A 22,803-nucleotide genomic window follows, 5' to 3' on the forward strand; every position below is an offset into this window, starting at 1 on the left:
GTATTGCAGCAGGCAATTAGCAATGCAGAGCTAAGACCAACTCCATTCCTGAATTAAGCCTAGGAACAAGGATTGCTGGGAGCAGACTGCTCTGCCAGAATGATTGCTGCAGGCTTAGAGTAGCAGCCCTCTTTCCTAGCTTCTTACGAGTGTGTCTACGAAACAGATAAACCGTTCTAATTGCAGGAGAGAACTTAGCAGCAGCCCTGGGGTATTTCCCATGTTCGGAACACGCGCACCTATTGTGTGTGTGGCTGGGGAGGGACTGCTAGGGTCATGGGAAAATGCAATGAGTAGGCCGCTTCCAGCACCTCGCTCTAGCTGCTGCTTACTTTTGCAAGTCCTTAGCAGGATGAATTTCTAGTAGCAGGCTGTAGAACAGATTAATAGTCTCAATGAGCCATTTTTGACCAGCAAACTGTGGGGAGGAAAACACTGTATTGTACTGTATGGTCTTTCCCTTCTACAAGCTGTGACGTTTTTGCATAGTTTCTGAAAATGGCTGGGTAGATATTCAGATAAAAAGTGTGGGAGGAAAATAGGCACAGCGTTGACCTCGTCTGTCTGGGGGTTTCTGTGTGTGTTTTTTTTTTCAGCTGCGTGACACAGCTAGTTCATGTACAGCTAGCTGTTCAGATCAGTTAGTAATGGAAGGAGAACAGGACCAGTCTGAGCTTCACTTCATGGTGTTCCATTAGTGAATGGTAAAAACAAAGGAGGCCCAAGTTACATAGTTTGTGATTAACGCAAGCTTCAAGATAATTGCAGCATCTAGCATTTTTTTAGCTTTTCGGGCACACAGTAAGTGTCTGCTTTGTAAGTTTAAAATTTGTTTGTGTTAAGTATCCATAATAAACTGAATTTTAGGAAGTGTTGTTCTGGAATACCTAAATGGCCATTACAATGAAGAGTAAGGGTAATAACACTGGCCCTCTGCTTGTCTTCAAAAGGAAGAAACTAGCTGTCATTTCACGGAAAAGGTTGAAAATCACTGCTGAAATGTAGAGTTTGCACTTACAGTGAGGGGAAGGAAACCCTGAGTTCAATTTTTGACTAAAAATACTGAAAGAGGACAGATATCTTACTGCATAGTTTTAGTCCTTTATTTGACTTCATGTCATCTCTAACATCTAAAATAATTTTTAAACACAGCAACAAGTAGTGAGTCTTTTTCAGTACAATCATTTAAGTATTTACAGCTGCAAATACATGCTACGTTTATATGTTAAATTTATGCAATTTATAAACCATGATATATATGTTAGAAGTTGATAAACCAATGAAAAGCAATGAGGTCTTGAATAAGATAAACCGCCAAGTTGTAATTTGGTGGTGTAATGGTAAGGGAGAACCATTACACTGGAGGGGGGAAGAAAGGATTGCAGTTCACTTGTGAAGAACCAAGTATGGAAAACCATGTGAATTGTTAGTATTAGGAAAAATACTTTCTTGGCTTAACAGCAGTGGGGACAACTTGCATGAAGAGCCAAGAATTTAGCATGTAGAAGATGGAATAATAGCAGTAGGTTAAGAAACAGAACTAACTCAGAAGACTGTAATACGACTTCAGTTGATCATAATGTAAGACGTGAACAAGTGCAGCAAACCACCTCTGGGTGGCTGATTCAGTGACTGCCTGGTCAGAATTGTCTGATTCTTCTCAGTTGATAAATAGCTAAGCCTTATTTACTGCGCAGGGATTTAGTCATGGGTGATGTGATATGATATAGTTGTGGCTGCCTGTCAAATGTTTTGCAGTGTTTTGCAAATGTTAATGGTTTTATCCTTCAAATTTAAACAATGTAAGAATTGTAAATGTTTGGTGGGTTTATTTTGAATAGCCTAGGGAGGTATTCTAAACTGTTTCTGAGGTTTAAGGCACAGACTGATTTTAATTTTTTTTTTTTTTTTTTCCCCCACCCCTTTACCCTTCTTATGCAGATACTTAGTGCTGTCTGTGTTCAGGGCAGGTTCAGACTGACTGCTGAAATAGTGAGATTTCAGTTGAAACTACAGCAGTGAGTCTCCATTATTTCAGACAAGGTTTGCAAAACAGTGAAGAACATGCCATTAGTACCACCAGTGGAAAAAAAAAAAAAAAAAAAAAAAAAAAAACAAAAAAAAAACAACTTGAGGTCACAATGTCTCACAGAAACTATACAGAAATAAAGATTGACTTTATGCAGGAGAAGGCTGCTTTAAGCAGAATCTCTCTATTCTCTTCCTGAGATCCTTTGCTTTGTATAATGTCTTCCTCTTATGCAATACAGAATGCAGGAATCCTGTGGTCAGGTCAAGTAGGTAAACTTGACTCCTCTTCCTGTTCTCTTCAACCTCTCAGTCCTGACTTTCCTCCTCTGCATGAATTTAATTTCGTCGCCCTGATTCCCTTGTTCCTTCTCCTCCTGCAGTTTGGCCAGGTTGCTTTGTTTCCTATGCTGCCTGGGCCGAATAGTGTAAAGGGATATAAGGGAGATGGGTATCTCAGGGAAATAGTAGTAGAAGGTTTTGAGTCAGTCTTTCTTGTTTGGTTTTCTCATCATGCTTTATCTGCATGCTTTCCAGAAGTGCAGTTGCAGGCAAAGGCCATTTCAGCCCTTCAGCTCTGTAGAAAGCAGGATAATTGCTTCTGAGGACACACAGGATCTGATTAGCAGTAGGAATTGTTTGGAGGTGGAATATGCATAGGGCAGATGGGTTCTTTGGTGAATTAAGCTGTCAGTGCTTAACAGCTTTCAGCTGAATATGTGCAAATTAGAATAGGGTGAAAGTCAAAACTTGTCTAACTGGGTTGAATTTTGATAGAGGCAACAATGTATATTTTTTTTGTTAGAGGAATGTTGTTTTGCCAAATTCCATGTCCTTTCCTGAAAATATGTAGATTCTGTATCATCCTAGTGAAACAGCTGTGTATGAGCTTTTTTGTTTGCTTTTAAACTAAGCAAAATAGATGTTCCCGTTGTTGAAATATAGGAAAATTATCTGAGGAATAATGGAACGATTTCCATTTAAATTTCCTTCATTTTTGTCCTTTCACCTTTGCAGAGTGGAGGGGAGGAAGGGGAAGAAGAAATTGACTTGTCAGACACTTGGTTTTTGTGAATAATTAAAGTTTGGCAACATTAGATACAGTCTTGAAACCTGTCTTATGATTAGGCATCCAATTTTTATATAGCACAATAATTTAATCTCTGCATGGATGCCATACTGGATTTTAGAAACTAGTGGGTTTCACTTGCTGTACTGCTTACACAAAACAGTAATACACCTTTTATCTCTGTAGAATTATTACAGTGAATTAGGATTCTGAAACACACTGTATTCACTGCTGAATTTGAGTTACGCTCCCTGCTGGAAAGCATTAGAGAATCTTCCAATATTGTGCCTTGCTTCTTACATATAAATGAATAACTCAGTGTGTGTACGTGTACATATATATGGACGCATTACTTCTATATAGAAAAAAATATTGTTCTTTATAGTTGCAAATATATCTCATTTTGACATTATTGATTAGTGAGAAGTTATAGGGGATCTTATAGATACATAAAGTGTATCTAGAAAGATATGATATGTAGCTGATAAATGTGATTTTTTTGGGGGGGCATTTGTAATTGCATACTAATTTAGAAACTGCTGTTGTCTCATGTAATTGTCATATTTTGCTTACAGCTCGAAACAGTCAATATTCTTATGCCTTCATTTGTTGCAGGAAACATGAAAGAAAAATGAAGCATGATGAAATACGTAAGAAGTATGGTATGTGGTAATCTTGTTCTGATACTTAGTATCTAAATTGACTCCTTTTTCCTAATTATTATTCAAATTCACAGCAGGAACAAGCTGCTTTATGAGCAGCAGAAGTAATCAAGCCCAGTCTCCTACCGATGCATGTCTTCTATCACCTGAACACCTGATCTCATTGCTGTTATGCTCCTGTTCTCTTCCTGCTCTGACTCTCCCAGCAGGCAAGAGACAATGTGCTGGGTGGGGTGTTCAATATATTGATTAAAATAAGTAGTTCTTTTTGTCTCTTCCTAAGTAGGAGCGCTGATTATTTTTTTTTTATTTCTTTTTTAGGCGTGTGGGGGATGCGTTTGTTCTTGAACTTGATTAACCAATCTAGTTGAAATTGGCTAGTAGACTCATGGTTATTGAAGGAGGATAGACTGACAACCAGATAGCAAGCTTTTTAAATCAAGCTTAAAAAAGAAGGATGGAGGATGCAGCCTAACATAGGGATTAAAATTGATGGTTTTTTCTTTGTTTTTAAGTGAAGCTGTTGTCTGATAGGAGAAGCATATCGCAAGACTATAGGACCTGCTGTGTTGTATAGGAGGCTCTTATTATCTAGTCTTGTCAGTGCTTGCACTTTGCATTTGATTGTTCATAGGGTTAATAGTACTGTGTATTCAGAGACAGATATGCTAAAACTACACTGCACTTTTTATTATGCAAATTGCACTAATGTCAGAGAAGGTGATTCTAGGGGTCTGAACAGTCACTCAGAACTGTTAATTTTCATCCTCTTGTTAAACTGATTGGCAGAGTCTGGGAATGCCTTCATGAATCTGCAGCCTGCCCTTTGGCTGATGCAGGAGTGATACAGACAATCTTTGTAGGGATTTCTCTGCCCGGGGAACATTTGCAAAAGCATGCTCCTTTGCTGGAATGGGGGGAAAAATTTAGTGCGAAGCTTGGGCTGCAGGGGGATGAATGTTGTAGAAACTAGAACTAGTTTTTGTTATACATCAGTCGTGAACAGCGGTATCTTATAGGATAATTGACCCTGTATCCCAACTACAGTTCAGTTTCAAGAGCTTTGTTTGAGTGGTTGATGACAGTAGTCCAGATTTAAAAAAAAAAAAACAACAACAAAACAAAACCAAAAAACCAACCAAACAAAATCCAAACAACAACACAGTACACCACGGACTTTTTGTGTTTGTTTCTCCTTAGAAGACATCTAAGAGTCAATCTCAACAAGTTTGAATCATTGGGATAGATCTGGTGAAGAATTTAAGACGATGGCTGTGTCTCCAAAATAATATGCAGCACTCTACAGATATAGATATAACTTTGCATCTCTTTGAGCCAGTGCAGCTAAAAGAGGTGTTGAACAAGGTCTTGAATTCAGTATAGCAGTTAGTGTATCAAAGCAGTGCTTTGCAGTTAAGTGACGGTTCAAAAGGCTGCATTCAGTTATATTCCGCTTGTGAAACTAATTCACTTGTCTCTGGATGGTCCTATATTTTAGTGATGACAAGTCTCTCTCTTCAGTGCTTAACTTTCAGACTTTTGTGGAATGCTTTGTTGGATCTCATTGGAGTACTTGAGTTTCCTGAGGAATTCAACTGTGTAATTCTGTGCCTCTGGAATACATACACCAAATTCAACAAATCTTGTTTGTAGCTATACTATGCACACAGTCATACGAGAGCTAGTGTCATTTTGCCTCCTCTTGAAGTGTGTTAGTCTATTAGTGACTTAGTTAGAAACAAGTTCATACATTCATTGTGTTAATGGAAGGTGTACCTTCTTATAAGGAGTGAGGCATATTTATTTCTTCATGCAGTTATGTTTTGCAATGCAGTTTATCCACAAAAGATTGTAATACAACTATAAAACTTCAATTCCAATAGCAAACTTCTACATAAAGTTTATTCATTGGCAGGTTTGCTTTATTGCATGCTCAAAGATTAATATATATTGTCAGATATATCAGTTTGAGGCCTGGATTCTCATGATTCATTTTTGTCCCAAAGAAAAATGTAACTCTTACGTGAATAGTTGGCACATACTGAAAGGATGTGTGTAACTGAGGAAAAATGAAAGACAAAACATGCATACATTCTGAAATTCCTAAATATTATTGCTGATTGTATAGTTTTTATTCTGATAACATACAGACAAATGATTGTCAAAATAATTCAGTGAGACTATTATAATAGAGTAAGTCTTGCTATAGCCTTGGATCTTCTGTCTTCATTTTTCACTGTCTAGTAAATACATATGTTAGCATATTAAATATAATCTAATAAAAACTGCTGCAAATAATTATGGAGACACTAGATTATTTTACACTCTTACGCATTGCAGAGAGGATTCTTACTTAAGTAGGCATGGATGAGTGGCAGAATGACAATGACTTTGTTAACCTGACTCTGTAGATTAAAATGATCATGCCTGAAATTTCAGTATTTGGTTGGGTTTAAGGGAATGCCTTTTCCCATTTCATCCACCAGCTTTCCTTACTCCATTTAAATGGTAATTACACATTTATAATGCATTGCAGGTGTCACTCTAGCCACAGTCCTTTGGGAGCATTGGAAGTAATAGAGAGCTTTAGCAACCAGGAATACACTTAGAATTGTTTCTTTCTTGCACAATTTGATAGTATTTTTCATTTGCTCACATATATGAATGCAATATGATTACACAAATTATATGTTGACTGTTAGAAAATTTTAAAGTAGAATTCAGAGTACTTTTGCAGCTTGTGTAGTATACAAAGGAACTGCAATTTAATTGCTGCTACATTTGCTGCTATTGTATGTTCAGTATAGCAATAGTGAGAGCTGCTTTATTTATTTATTTCAGGATTCTGCCTGGTATTAGTTGAAGGATTCTATCTCTTCATTTTTACAAAATTATTGCCTTTCATGATTTTGGGCTTCCACACCACTTGCTTCAGTTCTGCAAAGGTTTTGATCAGCTAATTTAATGATATGTAATCCTATCTCCTTTATTTTATTTTTATATTCAGTAGTTTGTTACAGTAAATGTTCCTTCTGTTCAAGGTAGATACTTTATCTTGATCATCTTTAGTGTTCTGAATGCAAAGCAGGGAAATCTTGTATTCCTATACACTTAAAGCTATTTAGTTTTTATGTTAAGAATAGAGTTGTTAATCTGGGCGTTACAAATAAAGAGGAAAATTGTAATAAGGGGTGAACACATGCAGCAAAGTAGTTCATTTTTTTGCAGTGTTTACAGTCTTTTGTAAATATTGTGCCTGTTAATTCTATTTTTGGGCAGTGCTGATATGTGATGTGATAAGAGTCAGATATCAGTGTCTGAGAAGCTGCATAGTATAGAATATAAATGAATATGCTGGAAAGAGGTATTAATTTCTTAAAATTGCTTTGTCATTTCATACATATTAAGAGGACCCATTACTTACAAGCTAATGAAAGATACTTGACTACCTTTCAAATTTTGGAGTGTTTCTTAAATACTGCTAAGTAGGTCAAATATTAACTTCAAAGTGAAGGTAAATAGAAGCAAGATGTTAGAAGTAGTTGTAAGTGTCCTTTGTGTCAATATTGAAGTTCAGCAGTAACATGTAATGGACTTTACTGCAAACAAGACTCCTGAACCTACAAACATCTAGCTTCTCTGAACCTGCAAGTGTAGATTACAAGTTGGGTAGTCACCCTCATGTCAAATGGAAAACAGTCGAGAGAGACAACTCATGTCTGGTTCAAGGCAGTATGTGAGCTTCAGTTGAACCAGACATGCTATCCAATTAGCATAGGCTTGCAGCTCCTCTTAGAGTGTCACGGCTAAGAGCAGCTGTGGCAGTGACATGAGCTTTTTGTCGTGTTTTTTTATACGTCTCTCTAGATTGTCCACATACTGGAGCCTGATCCAGCTTATTCAGTAAGAATTGGTGCAAGTGATGAGCTGCTGTCTCCCTCCTCTCACTTAATGTAATTTTATTATGTACTTAAAATGCTGAGGATAAAAGAAATTTAAACACAGGATGCAGTCTTGAGAGCAAGACTGAGAGCAAGGTCTATCGGATGTTGTAACCGCTGTGGTTATCCTCACTTGGAAGGAGGGCTTGCCATTTCTCTGAGTACCTTCTTTCCCAGGAGATGAATTTGTGAAGTCACGACCAATATTACTCACACTGAATTGACCCATAGTTCTTAAGGCCTGTTTAGTTCCAATATTGTACAATAGAAGAGATCGGAGAACTTAAAGTTAAAACATACTAATGCCTGATTGGTGGTAATTATATCTGTTCATTGCTAAATATAATTCAGTAAAATTAAAGCAAGTTTACTCCTGGGAATAGCATTTATAGTAACAAGTAAAAAAATGACACATTCACTTGAAATGAGGGCTACAAAGATGATTAGGGGACTAGAACATCTCTCTCATGAAGAAAGGCTGAGGGACTTGGGTCTTTTCAGTCTGGAAAAAAGAAGACTGGGGGGAGTGTCTTATCAATGCTTATAAATACTTAAAGGGTGGGTGTCAGGAGGATGGGACCAGGCTCTTTTCAGTGGTGCCCAGTGACAGGACGAAAGGTAACAGACACAAACTTGAACATAAGAAGTTCCATCTCAACATGAGGAGGAACTTCTTTATTTTGAGGGTGACAAAGCACTGGAAAACAGGCTTCCCAGAGAGGTGGTGGAGTCTCCATCTCTGGAGACATTGAAAACCCTCCTGGACACGTTCCTGTGCAACCTGCTCTAGGTGACCCTGCCCTGGCAGGGGGTTGGACTAGATGATCTCCAGAGGTCCCTTCCAACCCTTACCATTCTGTGAAATATGAGGACTAGTTATCTAAAATGGCTTTTGGCTGAGTGTTTTAGGGGAGGGACAGTAAAAGCATATTTGCTTCTCAGAGTGGTATAGGAAAAGTTTATCAGGAATCTTACACTGCTGATTAATTTGAAACTGGCACTACTGGATGTAGAACATCGTTTCCATTGGATTTCAGCTCTTCAAGCTGTAAGAGAACAGTGTGTAGTGTTTTACTGTGCTACTTTCAGACTTACGAAAGTAAGTAAGTATTTGTCTTGAATGAAATATTAGAAAGACAGAATAAATGCTTGCCAGACGACAGAGAGAGAAGTATGCAACCTAAGTTAATTTTGTTAGGGAGTCTTGTATCACCTCTTGCCACTCTGGAAAATTTTTTTAAGTTTGGTGCCTTGAATTTGAAGTGGAACTTAATGCAATGACAATTGTAATAAAAATATTAATTTCTAGTACTGTTGCTAATTTTCTGTAACAGTTGTGTAGATGTGCTTTGTGTTTGGAAGGGGTGAAAGACAAAAGTACTGCAAAAATTTTTAAAAATTGGACTACTCAGTTGTCTTTCAGGTAACTAAATATTTTTTTTAAAGAATTTTTTTAAAGAATTACAGAAAGGGGTGGTACTTTTCACGCAAGGTACTATGCCAAGTAAATAGACTGTATTTCATGTTACCTGGCTGAAGCCTTATAAATGTGACCAGCTTACCTATTCTTTGCCAAGAGAAGGCCATTATGTATGAGGGCTGGTTTTGATTTTTAATTTTTTACAAATTGACTGCTTCTGATTTTGTCAACTTGAGTAATTATAGGATTTTTTTTATACTTATTCCTTAATATTTGTTGTTCCCTACCATGTAGTTAGTTGCAGTTACTGATGAAATAATCAACACTAAGCAGTTGTGCTACTTGATTGACATATTGAAATAACCTGGCAGTTCAAAAGAACTGCAACAACTGCAACAAGGTAGACAAAAGTACAGTGTTCCTTCAGTGCCATTAGCTTTTGACTTTCAGATAGAACAGTGAGTGTTCGGTATCTGGGTGCAGGTGGAAAAGAGGTCTGGTATGAAAAGGTCTGAGGGGAGCTCTTTTGGCAGTGACAAGTGTAATCTTTCTCTTCCACTATTCTGAATCTGAACACTTGTGAATTGGGGTTGTTTGGTTTAGCTGTTTTCTGTCTCCATGCCCTAATCAAGTGAGCTAGAGAAGAGTCTAGGCTTGCCAGACATCAGCGTAAAAATCTTGGTAGAAAAGATAGCGGTAGCGTTCCTGTTCTTTCACAACAAAAGGTCCGCCTCGACTCTTATGGGACTCCATTATTTTCCATATGCACTTCTGCCTAGCCCAAAACTGATGTGTGGTTTAAAGTCTCTTGGAAATAATTGCTGTATGAAACAGCGATTGCTCAACTAACCCTTATAGAAGATGGTACGCATATCCAGACACTCAGTATAATTGGATGGCTTTGCAAAGCTTTCTGTGACAGTGTTCTGGTAAAATCATAAAGAACCTTCATGATGGAAATGTACTGCAACCTGGATTAAGTGATGCTCTTGTTCTGGTCCCCGGAGGTTTTGGTGCATGTAGAAGTCATCTTCATTTGTTCTTAGATGTTATTGTCCTGTTGCAGAAATGCTGGAGGTAGCTGAATGTGACAGATGGTTGTGTATAATCAAAGTAGAACTAAGTCAAAGTAGCAGGATCTTACATCTTAAAAGGATGATGATCTTCTTATAACTTCAATTTATAAACTTGCCAGTCCGAATCTGTTCTTCCTGAGCCATATCGGTGCTTAGATTTTTGTAGACTTGACTCTCAGAAATGCATTTTGTAGGGTATACCTCACAAATGAGAAATGTTTTTTTGGGTAAGGATTTTTCATAGAGAAATGTTCTCTCCCTGCTGAATCATGAAATACTTATGATAATAGTCTGAGAAATAAGAGTGCTTAAGACACTATCAATTTATTATTACACTTGAGCATGCGGGTAATAAAGCAATTGTTACAAGACAAGAATTGCCTTTTGGTTTTGTTATATGGAGTACCTATTACAGCGGGGTCAGTAACTCAAGGGGTTTATGTGATACTGGTAAGAAAATTATAAATGCAATCCTGTTTTGTTTTACAGGTCTTCTCCAGGATTCTGATAATCCATACAGCAGATTTGAAAATGAATAAATCCAAGCACCTGCCACTAGAGCTGTAATTCCAGAATATGGGAAAATAGTTTGTCTTCATTTGCCTTTTGCTCTTTCTTTCCCAAAGGTTTTTTTTTCCTGGTTGTAAAACTAGGAGTGTTATATAAAGACTTCATGAAATAGATGTTTCTATCTTCTTCTACCTATATAGAACTAATTTTTTTTTATAAATGCTTTTTTGGTTGTTGAAATGTCAGCTGATTTATTTTTTTTTTTATGGTGACATTTAAGTGTGAGGTAGTATCTTTCCTCCTCTTAGTACTGTGTTTTGTTACCTGATGTAGATGGCAAGTCACAATCATGTGTTTGAATTCAGTCTTAACTGCCACTTAAACAGTTATTCCCATGTTCCTGAATAAAGATTTTTTTTTTTCTACTCTATTTTTTTTTTATAAAAATAGAAGGCAACATGGAAGCACAGCTTCACACAGCTGAAGTAACTGATGTTGGTATCAATGAGAAATTACACCAGGCACATTCTTATGTACTACCATAATGTGAGAATTGGGTGATAAAAAGATCTTCAAGAGTATAATGCCTAAAGGTTGACAACATCTTTGAATAATTTAGCTCAGCTGTGGAAATGTTAATATGTTTCAGATATATCACTGATGTCGGAAAGAAATTACTTCAGTTATCAAAATTGGAAGAAGGTCATTTTTGAAATAAATGTAGTTAGTGTGCCTAAACTTAAGAAGAAATATCAGCCTGTGTGAACAATTATTAACAAAAAAAGACCCCGAAATAAAACACCAAAAAACCATTGCCCAGATTCTGCAGTTTACCAGGATTCACCCTGGCAAGCCCACCCAACTGCTTGCCTCCCTCTCTGCCTACACTGGGATCATGGGGAGAATGGGAACAGCAATAGCAAGAAAACTCTTGAGCTGAGATAAAGACAATTTAGTAAGGGAAGAAGAGGAGGGTAGGGGAAGCAACTCATGCTGTGGCAATCATCACCTCCTGGAAATAGACTTCTGCCTCCCCTACCCTCAGTTCTTGTTGCTGAGCATGATCTTGTATCTTCAGTCAGTTCTGGCCAGTTGTCCTACTGTGTCCCCTCCCAGCCTCTTGCCCACCCCCTGCCCGCTTGCTGGAGCGGGCAGAGTGGGGGGAAATGAAATGTTGATGCTGTGCAAGCAACATTCAGCAAAAGCCAAAGCACTGGTGTTACCAGCACTGTTCTAGCCACAAACCCAAAGAAAAGCACCTTATGGGCTGCCATGAAGAAAGTTACCTATGTGCCAGCCAGACCCAGTACAGTAAGAAAGCAGTATTTTTTAACCTCTTATTGTTCTTTTGATATTTCCATAATGTGATTTATTTCCTTTCTTTTCGTAGAGGTGTTTCATTGAGCATTTTCACTAGCTTACCAGTATGATGCAACAAGCAAAGAGCTCTTCTTCCCCCACCCCCTCAATACAAGTTCCAGTTTATTATGTACAGTTTAAATAACCTTCCTTGCTGTGTATTATCCGTTAAACAAATGTACAGTATTGAAGATGTTCATGTTATTTTTATCAATGTTCCCGAAATAAACACTTTAATATCTTTAATTTGGTTGTTTAGTTCTGTTGTTCTGTACAATTTTAAATTAACTTGGTTTAGAAGTGATCAAGGATGAGTTTAGAAGAATGGAAAGGATACGTTTTTGCTTCTGCTGTTTTTCTGACAGCAGAATAAAATCTTAACAGCACACAGGTGTGGTGGGAGTTAAATCTTGCCTGTGGGTGATGTGGTAAATTGCTATTCCTTCCAGTGCCAAAGAACCTGCCTCTATTTAGGCTTTAGTAACTAACGCTTTATCACCAATTTTGGTACAGTGTTCACTTACATTCTTTCACTGTTTTAACCTCTAAACAGTTTCTCTGTATATAGTTTCTCAGGAATTTATATAAAAATGCTTCCTAGTTCCTCAATCTGTATTGTAAATAGTGTTAATGGAATAATGGTCCAGTTTCCTTTTTTTTTCCCTTATTTTATTCCTTAACTCACATTTAGCGCTTTATTAGTAGGCACTGTGTTTAATTTCATGTTTCTTCATCTGTCAGCTATTGTCAAGTCTGAAGTATTATTCAAATGGCTGTCTTTGAAGAATGATGGTCTGTGATAAGAGTGAGTTGATAGTGTGGAAATAAAACATGCTGATGGTTTTCCCTGGAGATAACTTTTGCAAAAATGATGAAGCTCTGCCTGCTGTCTCACGACCCAAGTAGTGACATTCCTGACTTAATAGAAAAGCATTTTTCTTCAGCACCTGCTACAGTATTTGAAGGGCTGTCACGTATTCTAACAAAAGGGGGAGGAGGAACAACCTATTTTACAATTTCAAAGATGGTAAAGTACTTGGAGAACCAAAATATTTTGAGACTATGGAATGGGTGCTCCATTGCTGGAGAATAGTTGCGTTGGGTTTAAAGAGAAGGTTGAGTGAAATCAGTGCAGTCTTGTACCCGGTGTTAGCTTGTCGCTTGTAAGCAACGGTTGTGGGCACGAAAAGGTAGCAACTCTGGTCAAATTTATCTTAACCAGACTTACCATATATTAAGCCTTAACTTCATAGTGTAGGCTCTAATTTGTACAAAATGTCAAGCTGGACATCTAATACTGTATAATTTTGCTTGCACAGTTAAAGGCAAGACTATTAATTTAATGAGACTATTGTGGACAGCAGCATTAAAGCTTACGAGAAAATACAAAAATCCCTAAACAATTCCCAGACTTTTCAGATCATTTGACCTTTTTTTGTTGTGTTTGTTGGAGCAATTAGTTGGATGGAAAATATCCTTATTTCAGTATATTTATTGCAGCCTTCTCTGCTTTTCTGTATGTCAGTATTTCTCACTTTTACAGAAATACTGGATTTGGCTTATTAATAGAAAGGTTGCTGGTCTTTGTATTTCAGTGTAGCCATAAGTAATTGGGAAAACAGCTGTAGAAAGAGGTAACATAGTATCTTTGGTTCTCAGGTGTGTGAACAAAGGCGTTTATAATTTTCAGTATGAGCTTCCCCTCCTCCACACTTTTTCAACAAAAGAGGTAGAAGGGATGCAACATATAAACAAAATGAAAGCAGGGAAACAGCATAACCTAAGCCTGAGAGCCATAATACCTCTGCTAATCATCTCTTTGTCTCACACTTCCCTTTCATTCACACTCTATACTTTATTTTAGTGGGTTTTGCTTGTTAATTTTAGTAGTGAACTACTATTTGAAAAGAAGAAATTGAAAAAGTTAAAATGTGTGTTTATTTTTCCACAGAACAGAACTTCCAGTACTGAAAACTCAAGGGGGTCAGCTTTAAGAGTAATGTTCCTGGGGGTAATTTATTTATATAAAGAGAATTTTAGTAGATTGAAGCATGCTTTTTTAACTTCTCTTAATGCTGGAATGTTCTTTTGGCCACTTCTGAAATCCTGGATTTGATGATGAGCCCATTAAGTTGTCTGCACCATGCCTTGCTTAATCGTTATTTGGTTATTAGGTAGGCGTATGGAAATAATTTTGAAAAAACAGTCAATTTTCTGTTTGCCTTTTTTTTCTTACAGCGTCTTCGTTTCAAACTCCTGTACGTAGTTTTCATCAAAAAATCAGTGTGCCAAGCTGCAGTTTCTTATTACACCACGTACGTGCCTGAGGAGCGCCTGATCTAGTTGAAGATGTCCCTGCTCATTGCGGGGGAGGCTGGACTAGATGACCTTTAAAGGTCCCTTCCAACCCAAACGATTCTATGATTCTATAAGTGTCTCCGAACTGCATGCCAGTGTCGTGCAACCCTGGGATGCCCCCAGCTGAACTGCTGAACGTGCAGTTCTCTAGATTTTCAGCTGGTCCAGAAAAAATTGGGAGAATCAGCTAGCGTATTCTTCCCCTCCTCCTTCTGAGCATTAGGGGCCAAACAAGAACAGAGTGAGGAGGAAAAAAGGCACTTTGAGAAGAAGTGATGGGGAGATGCTCAGGGCAGGAGTGAGTATGTCAGTAGTCTGGGGAGATGGTGAGGTTGGCAGCCATTGCGTATGGCTGTGCCCCCAGTTCCCGCCTGCCTCTGGGCTTCATCCCCTTTTGGTTTGGGGCTCTAATCAGCCAGCAGGTCTGACTGCCCTGTGCTTCAAAGAGTGAATCGGGAGGTTATGTGGGTGGGTGGTTTTCAAGGCTCATATGTGCTCTCATCTTTCCTAACACAGCAGGGCCAAGCTTACTCTCGATTGACTGGTTTATCCATTCTGTTGGCCTGGTCCTAGAACAGCCGCTTGGAGGACAGAGAGGAAGGAACGCTTGTCAAAGAAGGTAGAGAGTGGCATTTTGTGATTGAAGTATCATTATCTCCAGAATATTCCTAAAGCCAGGTTTCTGCTTGGTGACGCTTGACAGAATCCTCTGAGACCATTCCCCAAATGCTCCTTCGCCCAAAACTTAAAAGAAAAGGTCACGATTCTGATACCTTCAAACAAAATCCAAAACCTGTAGATCATTTATTTTGCTGGCTTCTCATGGTTTATACTCAATTTCTGGCTGAGCAAGCACGTTTAGTCTTTGTTGTGCCATCATTAGTGCTTTGGGCTTGGCATGAGAGGATCAAATGTTTAAACACTTAGAAGTGTGCATTGGCTTTCGAGCCCAGAGCTGTATTTTGTCAACTCCATTCTGACTTTTTGTTGCTGCTTTAAGCCACGGTGAAGTGGTGAAGGCTGGGCAATGTGCAAGCAGTGAATGAACCAAACCATCCATGAATGGGAAAAGCTGAGAAGGGAGGCAAAAGGGAATAAATAGATCGTGGGGAAACAATAGAGCAGTGGGCGAAAAAAGGTGTTTTCTTTTGCACATCTTTGATGAGGTTTGCTTTTGTATTTTGTTATGTCCTGTCATCTTAAGTAGAAATCAAAATACTCAGCTACATTATATTGCCATATCAAACATTCCCAGGTTAATTCACTTGCTGTATCAATAACCAGGCTTACTCTTTATAGGAAGAGTGCCTGAAACTGGCCTACCTTACACAGTTTACAAAGAAACTAGTGGTGTTTTACAGGAGCTTCCACAAAGCAGGAAGGGCAGAAGGTGAGTCTGGACCTAGAGAAAGCTGCCAATGGGGTTTCAATAGCTTAACAAGTTTATCGGTCTTCTGACTGAATGTCTCAACCATCAGTATGTATTATTAATCAAATGGAGTGACTTTTCTCTTGCTGATATAGCAATTGCTTCTGAAAAGAAAAAGTAATAGAGGGCAGAGTTTTTGAGCTGTCACTTTGAGTCAAGTGCTTGCGTGGCAGATAAATGGGTAACAGAGTAAGCAAAGTCACTTTGGGAGCCATGTAAGCTTGAATCTGTTTGTGTATTAACATGATGAAGTAAGATGCAGGATGAAGATAAAGTTATTTGCTGTCGGTCCAGAGATGTGGGTTTTTTCTTTTTTTTTGACTTTGACCTTCAGTCCAATCTGTGCAAGGAGCTGGCAGGCAGGCAGCAGCACAGCAAAAAGGATTAGGAAATGTTTTAATTACCCCACATTGGGGTGGATTTTCATAGCATTGTTTCTGTCACAGTTCCTGAGCTAACTACATCTCTGACCTGCATCTCAAGGGCAACCTTTCTTATACCCCTACTTGTCACCTGGCTTGAAATAAAATCAGGCCCTTGGTGTTCTCAGACCAGCCCTAGTTACTTATTTCCCATGCATCACTTCAGGAATCACACGCACACCCCGACTCTTGCCCTCAAGGAGAACGTCCCTCAAGCTCCCATTACTTCTTTTCATTACTTCTTTTTCCTTTGTATGAACTTGGCACTTCTTATAACCAGATGACCTCTCAAGTCCTCAGCCCTGGCAAAACAGGGTTTGCAACTTTTCAACGTGGTAATCTCCAAGGTGACAATTTTGACTACTGTATTGCAGAAGTACCAAAGTTTTCTTTAATGCTGCAGTCTTCTTGCATGTTCTTGAAGTTCCACTAATCTACATCACTGTGGAGTGAATTCAGTGCTGGTCAAATGAGATGGGTATGGGAGAGGGACAGCATGGCATCTGCTAAGGGAAATCCTGCCTCCCTGACCTCCTGGGTTCTAGGAAGGTGCTGGTGAGCCAACAGATAAAACCCATCTAGTGAGTATGATACAGCTGGATTTTCAAGAAGTCTTTGACAATATTGCACACCAGAGGTTACTGAAGAACCACATTTGTATGAAAGCTTGTTAAAGGACAGAGAGCAAATCATTTTTCAGAAAGGAAAAGATGAGCCGTAGAGTGTTCCAGGGACAGGTGCTGGGACTCATCAGCATGGTGGTGACCTAGAGAAGGGGATGTGCAGTGACATCGCCAAGTCTACTGATGATAATGCAGGACCAGTTGTGACAAAGTGTGTGGCAAGACCTCACAAAACAGAGTAGGTGGGCAGATGAGCCTCAGTGAGGACAAATGTGAAGCAATGCGGCTGAGGGAAAATGCCGTGCCTATGTGATGCTGAACTTGGAACTGGCACCTGCAGCTCAGGAGAAAGATCTGAATGATTGCTGACAATTTTCTGAAATCATACAGTGGCCAAAAACCCCCTAACAGAATACTGGGTGGCAGGAAGGGGATGAAGGGGTCTCAGTTTTTTGCTGCATGAAAACTTTTTGCTTTATGAGGAGAGCTTAAAGGGCTGGGGCTCTCCACACTTAAGGGAGAGAGACATGAGTGAGGTTTACAGAAATCAAGATGGTGGATAAAGGGAATGCAGGACTGTGATTCCACATTACCAGAACTAGGATACACTCAATGAAACTCGTACGTTATCAGTATAAAACAGATAAAGTCCTTCTGGAGCTAGCTGCCATGGGGCTATGGAAGTCTGAAGGTTCAAAAATGAATGATACAAACTAAAAGGACTTTGCGGGCTCTATGACATCATTAATAAAATTGTGGATCAGGGACAGTACGAGAGGAATGGACTGCACAGTTTGCATCTTCTCCCTAAAAAGCAATTCCTTTTGCCACTAACTTAATTAATTTTCTTTACAAGCACTGAATAGCCTATTATAAACGGCACGTTTTGTGGCAGAGCTTGACACTTGCAGCAGATCAGTGAAGAGCTTTGATGCTTTAGTTGAAGAGCACATGGCCAGAGCCAGCAGGACGGACGCTGCTCTCTGCCTGAGCTCATTTTTGGGCTGTGGGTTGCTGGTGCAGGTATCCTGCTTTCATTGCAGCTACAAAGCAAGAGGAAGCACATGGGCATCTGCATAGCTCCATTTTGACATGGTTGCATTCCTGGGCAAGCTGGTGAAGAGACAGCTCACTCACGCCTCCACACGGATGCGATTCCACGTGCAGAGTGGGCTCCTGCCAGGGCTTGTGGCCTGGAAAAGTATTTCCATCCTTCACTGCTCACCAGTGGAGACCGGGTGCTGTGGATGGGGAGGGACAACTTCTTCCTGAGTTTTAGACTTCATGGTCTCAGTTATGTCACTCAGCTTTCCCTCAAGGGTGGTTGGTTGATGGAGTTTTTGCAAAGATCCGAATGTCAGCACGGCAGTGTTAGCCTCCTGGATGTCCCCAGGCAAGGGGAATACTGGCCAAAGGGACCATTGATCTGATCCAGGAGAGAATTTCTTGTATTTTGAAGGCTGCTTCCCATTCCTCTTGTCTGAAACCATTTGTGTAAGAGCTGCAGATGATCCCTTGCTCTGTGCAGACAACCAGAGCTAATCTTAGCCTACGCGTGTCAGAATAACACTAACTGGTGAGAAACTCTTCAGAGAGCAGAAGTCAGTGCCTGAGATCAGGGAGCATTCTGCAAAACATAGAAGACTTCATAATCTGCTGTAACCTCTACCGTTTTTCCCACATCAACTTTCCCTTTCCCTGTTTGTGGCTTATTGCATCTATTTATTTGCTTGCTTGCTTATCTAATAATAAGACCCTTGAAGTCCTTCCTGCTGCCGCAAGGGCCTCTTATCTCCCGTTTATCCTGAAAGTTTGCTTCAGATCTTGAGAAGTTTCCCGTCACGACATACTCTGATATCTTCACAGCTTTTACTGTTTACGACATAAGCAATCCTTTCAGTTGCCCTGAACTTGGAATTTTCTGCCGTGCATGTTCAAGAATTTCAATCTCTGTTTATACACACGCCATTAATTTCTACAAGTTGTGGTCTTCCATCTCTACTGTTTTTCCATGGTGTTTCACAGCTGGTGTTTCACAGCCTCAGAGATGAGAGACCTCTTTTAAGACTAAGCCATGTTTACATGGTCTCCCGCATATTTCTGCACTCTTGTCATATATAACATGGTATGCAGCTGGCCCCGTGATATGTAGCTTGCTTTTTCCTGGTGAGAAAAGAGGCAGAGAACTATGTAGAAATCCAGTTCAGAGCTACCTGCAGCAAAGAGTGACTAGGTTTGATGTCCAGTAGACTCTGCTTCTAGTATGTGTTTCTAAAGCACATAGTGAGGCTGAGGCATTGTTTCTAAATTCCTGGGAGTCAGTGCTGGTCCTACATGCCCTGTTGGTTTGACATCTGTGGTCCTGTTTCTGTGGAGGGTTAAAAACCACATGGACTTGAGCCCGTGGAGATGGTGGCCAGAAAAGCTCATGTGTGCAAGGAGCTCCCCTGGGATGGTGGCAAAGGAGTCTTAGCAGACACCGTAACCAAAATCAAATATCTCAATATTTTCAGAGATTTCAGTTTCACTTTGCACTGTTGTCTTTATTCATTAATATTATTAGAGGCACTTTCAGAAATCTATCAGGACTACTTCCTTACTTTTTAATGTGCTGTTACACATATGGCAATGGGAGCTTTGTATCTGAATAACACAGAATAAAAACATTTAGGAAGGCATTTTTTTTAAAAAAAGAGACTAAACATCTATCGTGGGGTACTAAAGTCATGACTAGCCGTATGCTCTGATTAGCTCCTGCTTCTGCTGAAACACACACTTCATTTCAGTGCTCAGCTCCATCCTGGAAATTAAGTGGATTCACAGGAGACCAAAACTGGGTGGAGGTTGATGTGGTGAATTTGAGCCAGTGGGATTAGCTGGACTACGACTTCTATGGGGCAGATACCTCCCATATACACAAATTATGAAGGTAGTTAGGATCCAAGCTAATTTCCAATTTCTCTGTTATCGGAATTGGTTCGTTACTGCCATTCCTATCTGTGAAGAGAACAAATGGATCGACACAGGAGTATCTGCATAAGGCAGAACCCCTCAGTGACGATTGCTGTTGGCTTTATTAAACATCCATGTTTTAGGAACATCAGAAACACCAGATTCAACAGACTGTAACGTGCTTGGTCTTGCCAAAATATGTTAATAAATTGTCCCCTACAGCTTATCACAACACACATGGACACTTACGTCATATTAAGAGGGGTTTAAGGCTCAAACACGGGGCCCCAAAACTGACAGAGTATTGGAGGCTATCCTGGTGCTGAGCTAGTCCTCTCATCAAATGTGGAATATGGTGGTTACCCAGAACTACCCAGGCTGATGATATTCCAAAACTGACAATAAAATGGTTGGATGCAGAAAATCCTCTAGCACGAGGCGGGGTTTTTTGCCTCTCAAAACTGAAAAGAGGAAGAGTAAGGCGTAGTATAAACCCCTGTTCCTAGAGGGGCTTTGCAGAATCCCTTTTTCAGTGGTTGATTTCCCGAGCCCAGCGGCACTTTGCTCCAGGGGCTTTGCTCTGGGCTGCAACACCCTGTGCCAGCCGTGCCTAATGCTTAACTCTGCCTTTCATCGCTCTCTGTGTCCGTGTGTGCGTAAAAATGTTATTCTCCTTTTAGCTCATTTCCTTTTACATAACTTGCAGTAGTTCCAGTTACTCCCCCTGTATTTCTATAAGAGGCATGAAAACCCTAATCACCCAATTAGAATGTGTAATGACATTGTAAAAATCCCTATTAAACTGAGCAAAGGAATATTTAAAAAAAGCTTTTAATAGTAGTCACTAGACATGATAGTAGAAGAGGGAGGATAGATACATGAGGTTTATTACATGCAGATAACATGGTACTTTCTAAATTGAACTTCAAAGGACTATGCCCAGTTTATTAATGTAATTACTTATATGAAAAATTATCAGAATATAATGAATAAATTAAAAATGTTATCTATGCGGTATGTTATCAGTGTAGTTCTAGGACTGGAATTAAAAAGAGGACAAAGAATTACAAGAATTTAGGCTCTCACTTATTTTCACATTCACATTAAAATACTACTAGATCCTTTGTTAAAGTGTATTATAAATCAGATTTAGGTAATGGAAGATAGAAATCTCTTTGCTTTCATTTGGAAGAATACACAAATTCAGTAATGTTTTCAGACATCTAATGCTGGATTTGGCAATTTACACGCTATATTCCTTTTCCTACGAGAATAAATAGAGTTTAGAAACTATTTGGTGGGGGGGCATGTAAATACATGAAACCCTTTTGCTTGTCTACATTCAAGGTAAGTTTTACCTTAGACAGTGTTCTCCTTTTGCCACTTTCTATATTGTTTTGTCTTAAACTATTCCAAGGTTATTAGCATGCCTATCAGTAACGAGCGCCCTGGCTGGGCTCTCCTCTCTCTTCCCTATGTCGGCAGCAGGAGAGGGGAAGGCCGTGTGGTACATCAGTGCAGAGCCTTCATCTGGCTGAAAATTAAATCACTTTGAGGGTGTAAGTCTTAATTTTCAGTGGAATCAGTTCCCTGAACTGGCTCACTGAGCAGGCCCACCAGCCCCAGTGCCAGTTCCTGGCAGGAGGACCGGAGCGTGCCGTCGCCGTGCCAGCTGGAGCGGCAGCCGGAACTGCCTGCACATGGCCTGGCTCTGCTACCTGGGGAGCTACGCCCTCTGAGGAAGAGCACGGAGACAGATTACTTTTCATTCACGAGGAAAAGATTTTTCTTTCAAAAGAAAAAATGTTTTTTTAACTTTGAAAAACATGAATATATAAAATCTGCAAATATACGTAAATATATCGGGCAGAGAAGCTTAATGCCCCCAAGCTAGACACCACCAAATCTGGTGATCAGACAGTGATGGACTCGAATCTTGGATAGGATGGAATTGTTCTACAATGTTGGTTTTAATCATTGCATTGGTTATTACTTTTCCCAAATGAGTATCATAAGGGAGCTGTTATTTGAAGGAGTACATAATTAGATTAGGATGTGAAGCAAAAAAAAAGGAGCCATAAACCTATGTCTTTTATTACAAATTTCCTTCCTGACATTTTTTTCAGTACACCAAATAGATTAAAAAGATTTTAATTTTTTCCTTTTGTCTCCTAGTTGCCTCACCTGGTGAACTCTTATTCTAAAATACAGACACATGACTGCAGTCAAATTAAGGCAGACAAAAATATACTTAATGAAGGGGCACTCGGAAGCATCAAGGAGCATAACTTGGGAATTGGGACTTGCAGCAAGAAAGAAAGTATTGTGTATCTTTTTAATTCATTTTGAACACAGTAAAGCCAGTCTTCTCTAAGTTATTCTCCGAAGATCTATGATGCAAACCTGTGCTCATTTACTTAAGATGAAAGTTGCTCAGCTGGACAGAAGGCTAGATGCAGCCCGAGCCGTTTGTCATTACTGGGACCAATGTTCTTGTTGACATCAAACACAGACCATGAATCACAACAGCTGAATTCTGTGTTCGAAAAGATAGATGACCTTTGGACAACACTGCACCACAGAAAGCCTGGCTAGGTCACCGGCTATCACTTTCCAAGGCCAACCTCTAATCCTCAGTGTAAAAGGTGAAAAAAAAATAGAGTGATGCTGTGGAACCATCCTGTTTCTAGTAAACACTAAAAAAAGCACATTTAGACACCACCACCCAAAACTGAACTTGGTTAAATGAGAGAAAATGTCCATCCCTGTACAAAATCTGGAGCTGCAGAGTCTGATGAACCCTCTGCGAGCAGCCAGAGGTCTGTGTGGTTGCTGTGCCTCAGAGCACGCTGGAGGAGGGTCTGGCTTGTGGTGGTGGTTGGGCACAACAACACTGTCGGTTGGAGTCCAAAACGATCAACAATCCAGAGAGAGCCAGCATCGGGAGTATCTCT

General features: G+C 39.6%; 1 protein-coding gene across 1 annotated transcript in view; it reads left to right on the forward strand.

Annotated features, from left to right (window-relative positions):
- Nucleotides 1–12,311, forward strand: part of LOC141738750 (pituitary tumor-transforming gene 1 protein-interacting protein-like) — a 34,289-nt gene extending 21,978 nt beyond the window's left edge. Inside the window, exons 6-7 of the mRNA XM_074574641.1 lie at nt 3,713–3,759; nt 10,686–12,311. Of these exons, the coding sequence (XP_074430742.1) occupies nt 3,713–3,759; nt 10,686–10,735 (97 nt within the window). The 3' untranslated portion in view covers nt 10,736–12,311. The remainder of the gene's footprint in view (nt 1–3,712; nt 3,760–10,685) is intronic.
- Nucleotides 12,312–22,803: the final 10,492 nt, after the last annotated feature.

The sequence above is a fragment of the Larus michahellis genome, chromosome 2 (genome assembly GCF_964199755.1).
Source record: "Larus michahellis chromosome 2, bLarMic1.1, whole genome shotgun sequence".
Lineage (NCBI taxonomy): Eukaryota > Metazoa > Chordata > Aves > Charadriiformes > Laridae > Larus > Larus michahellis.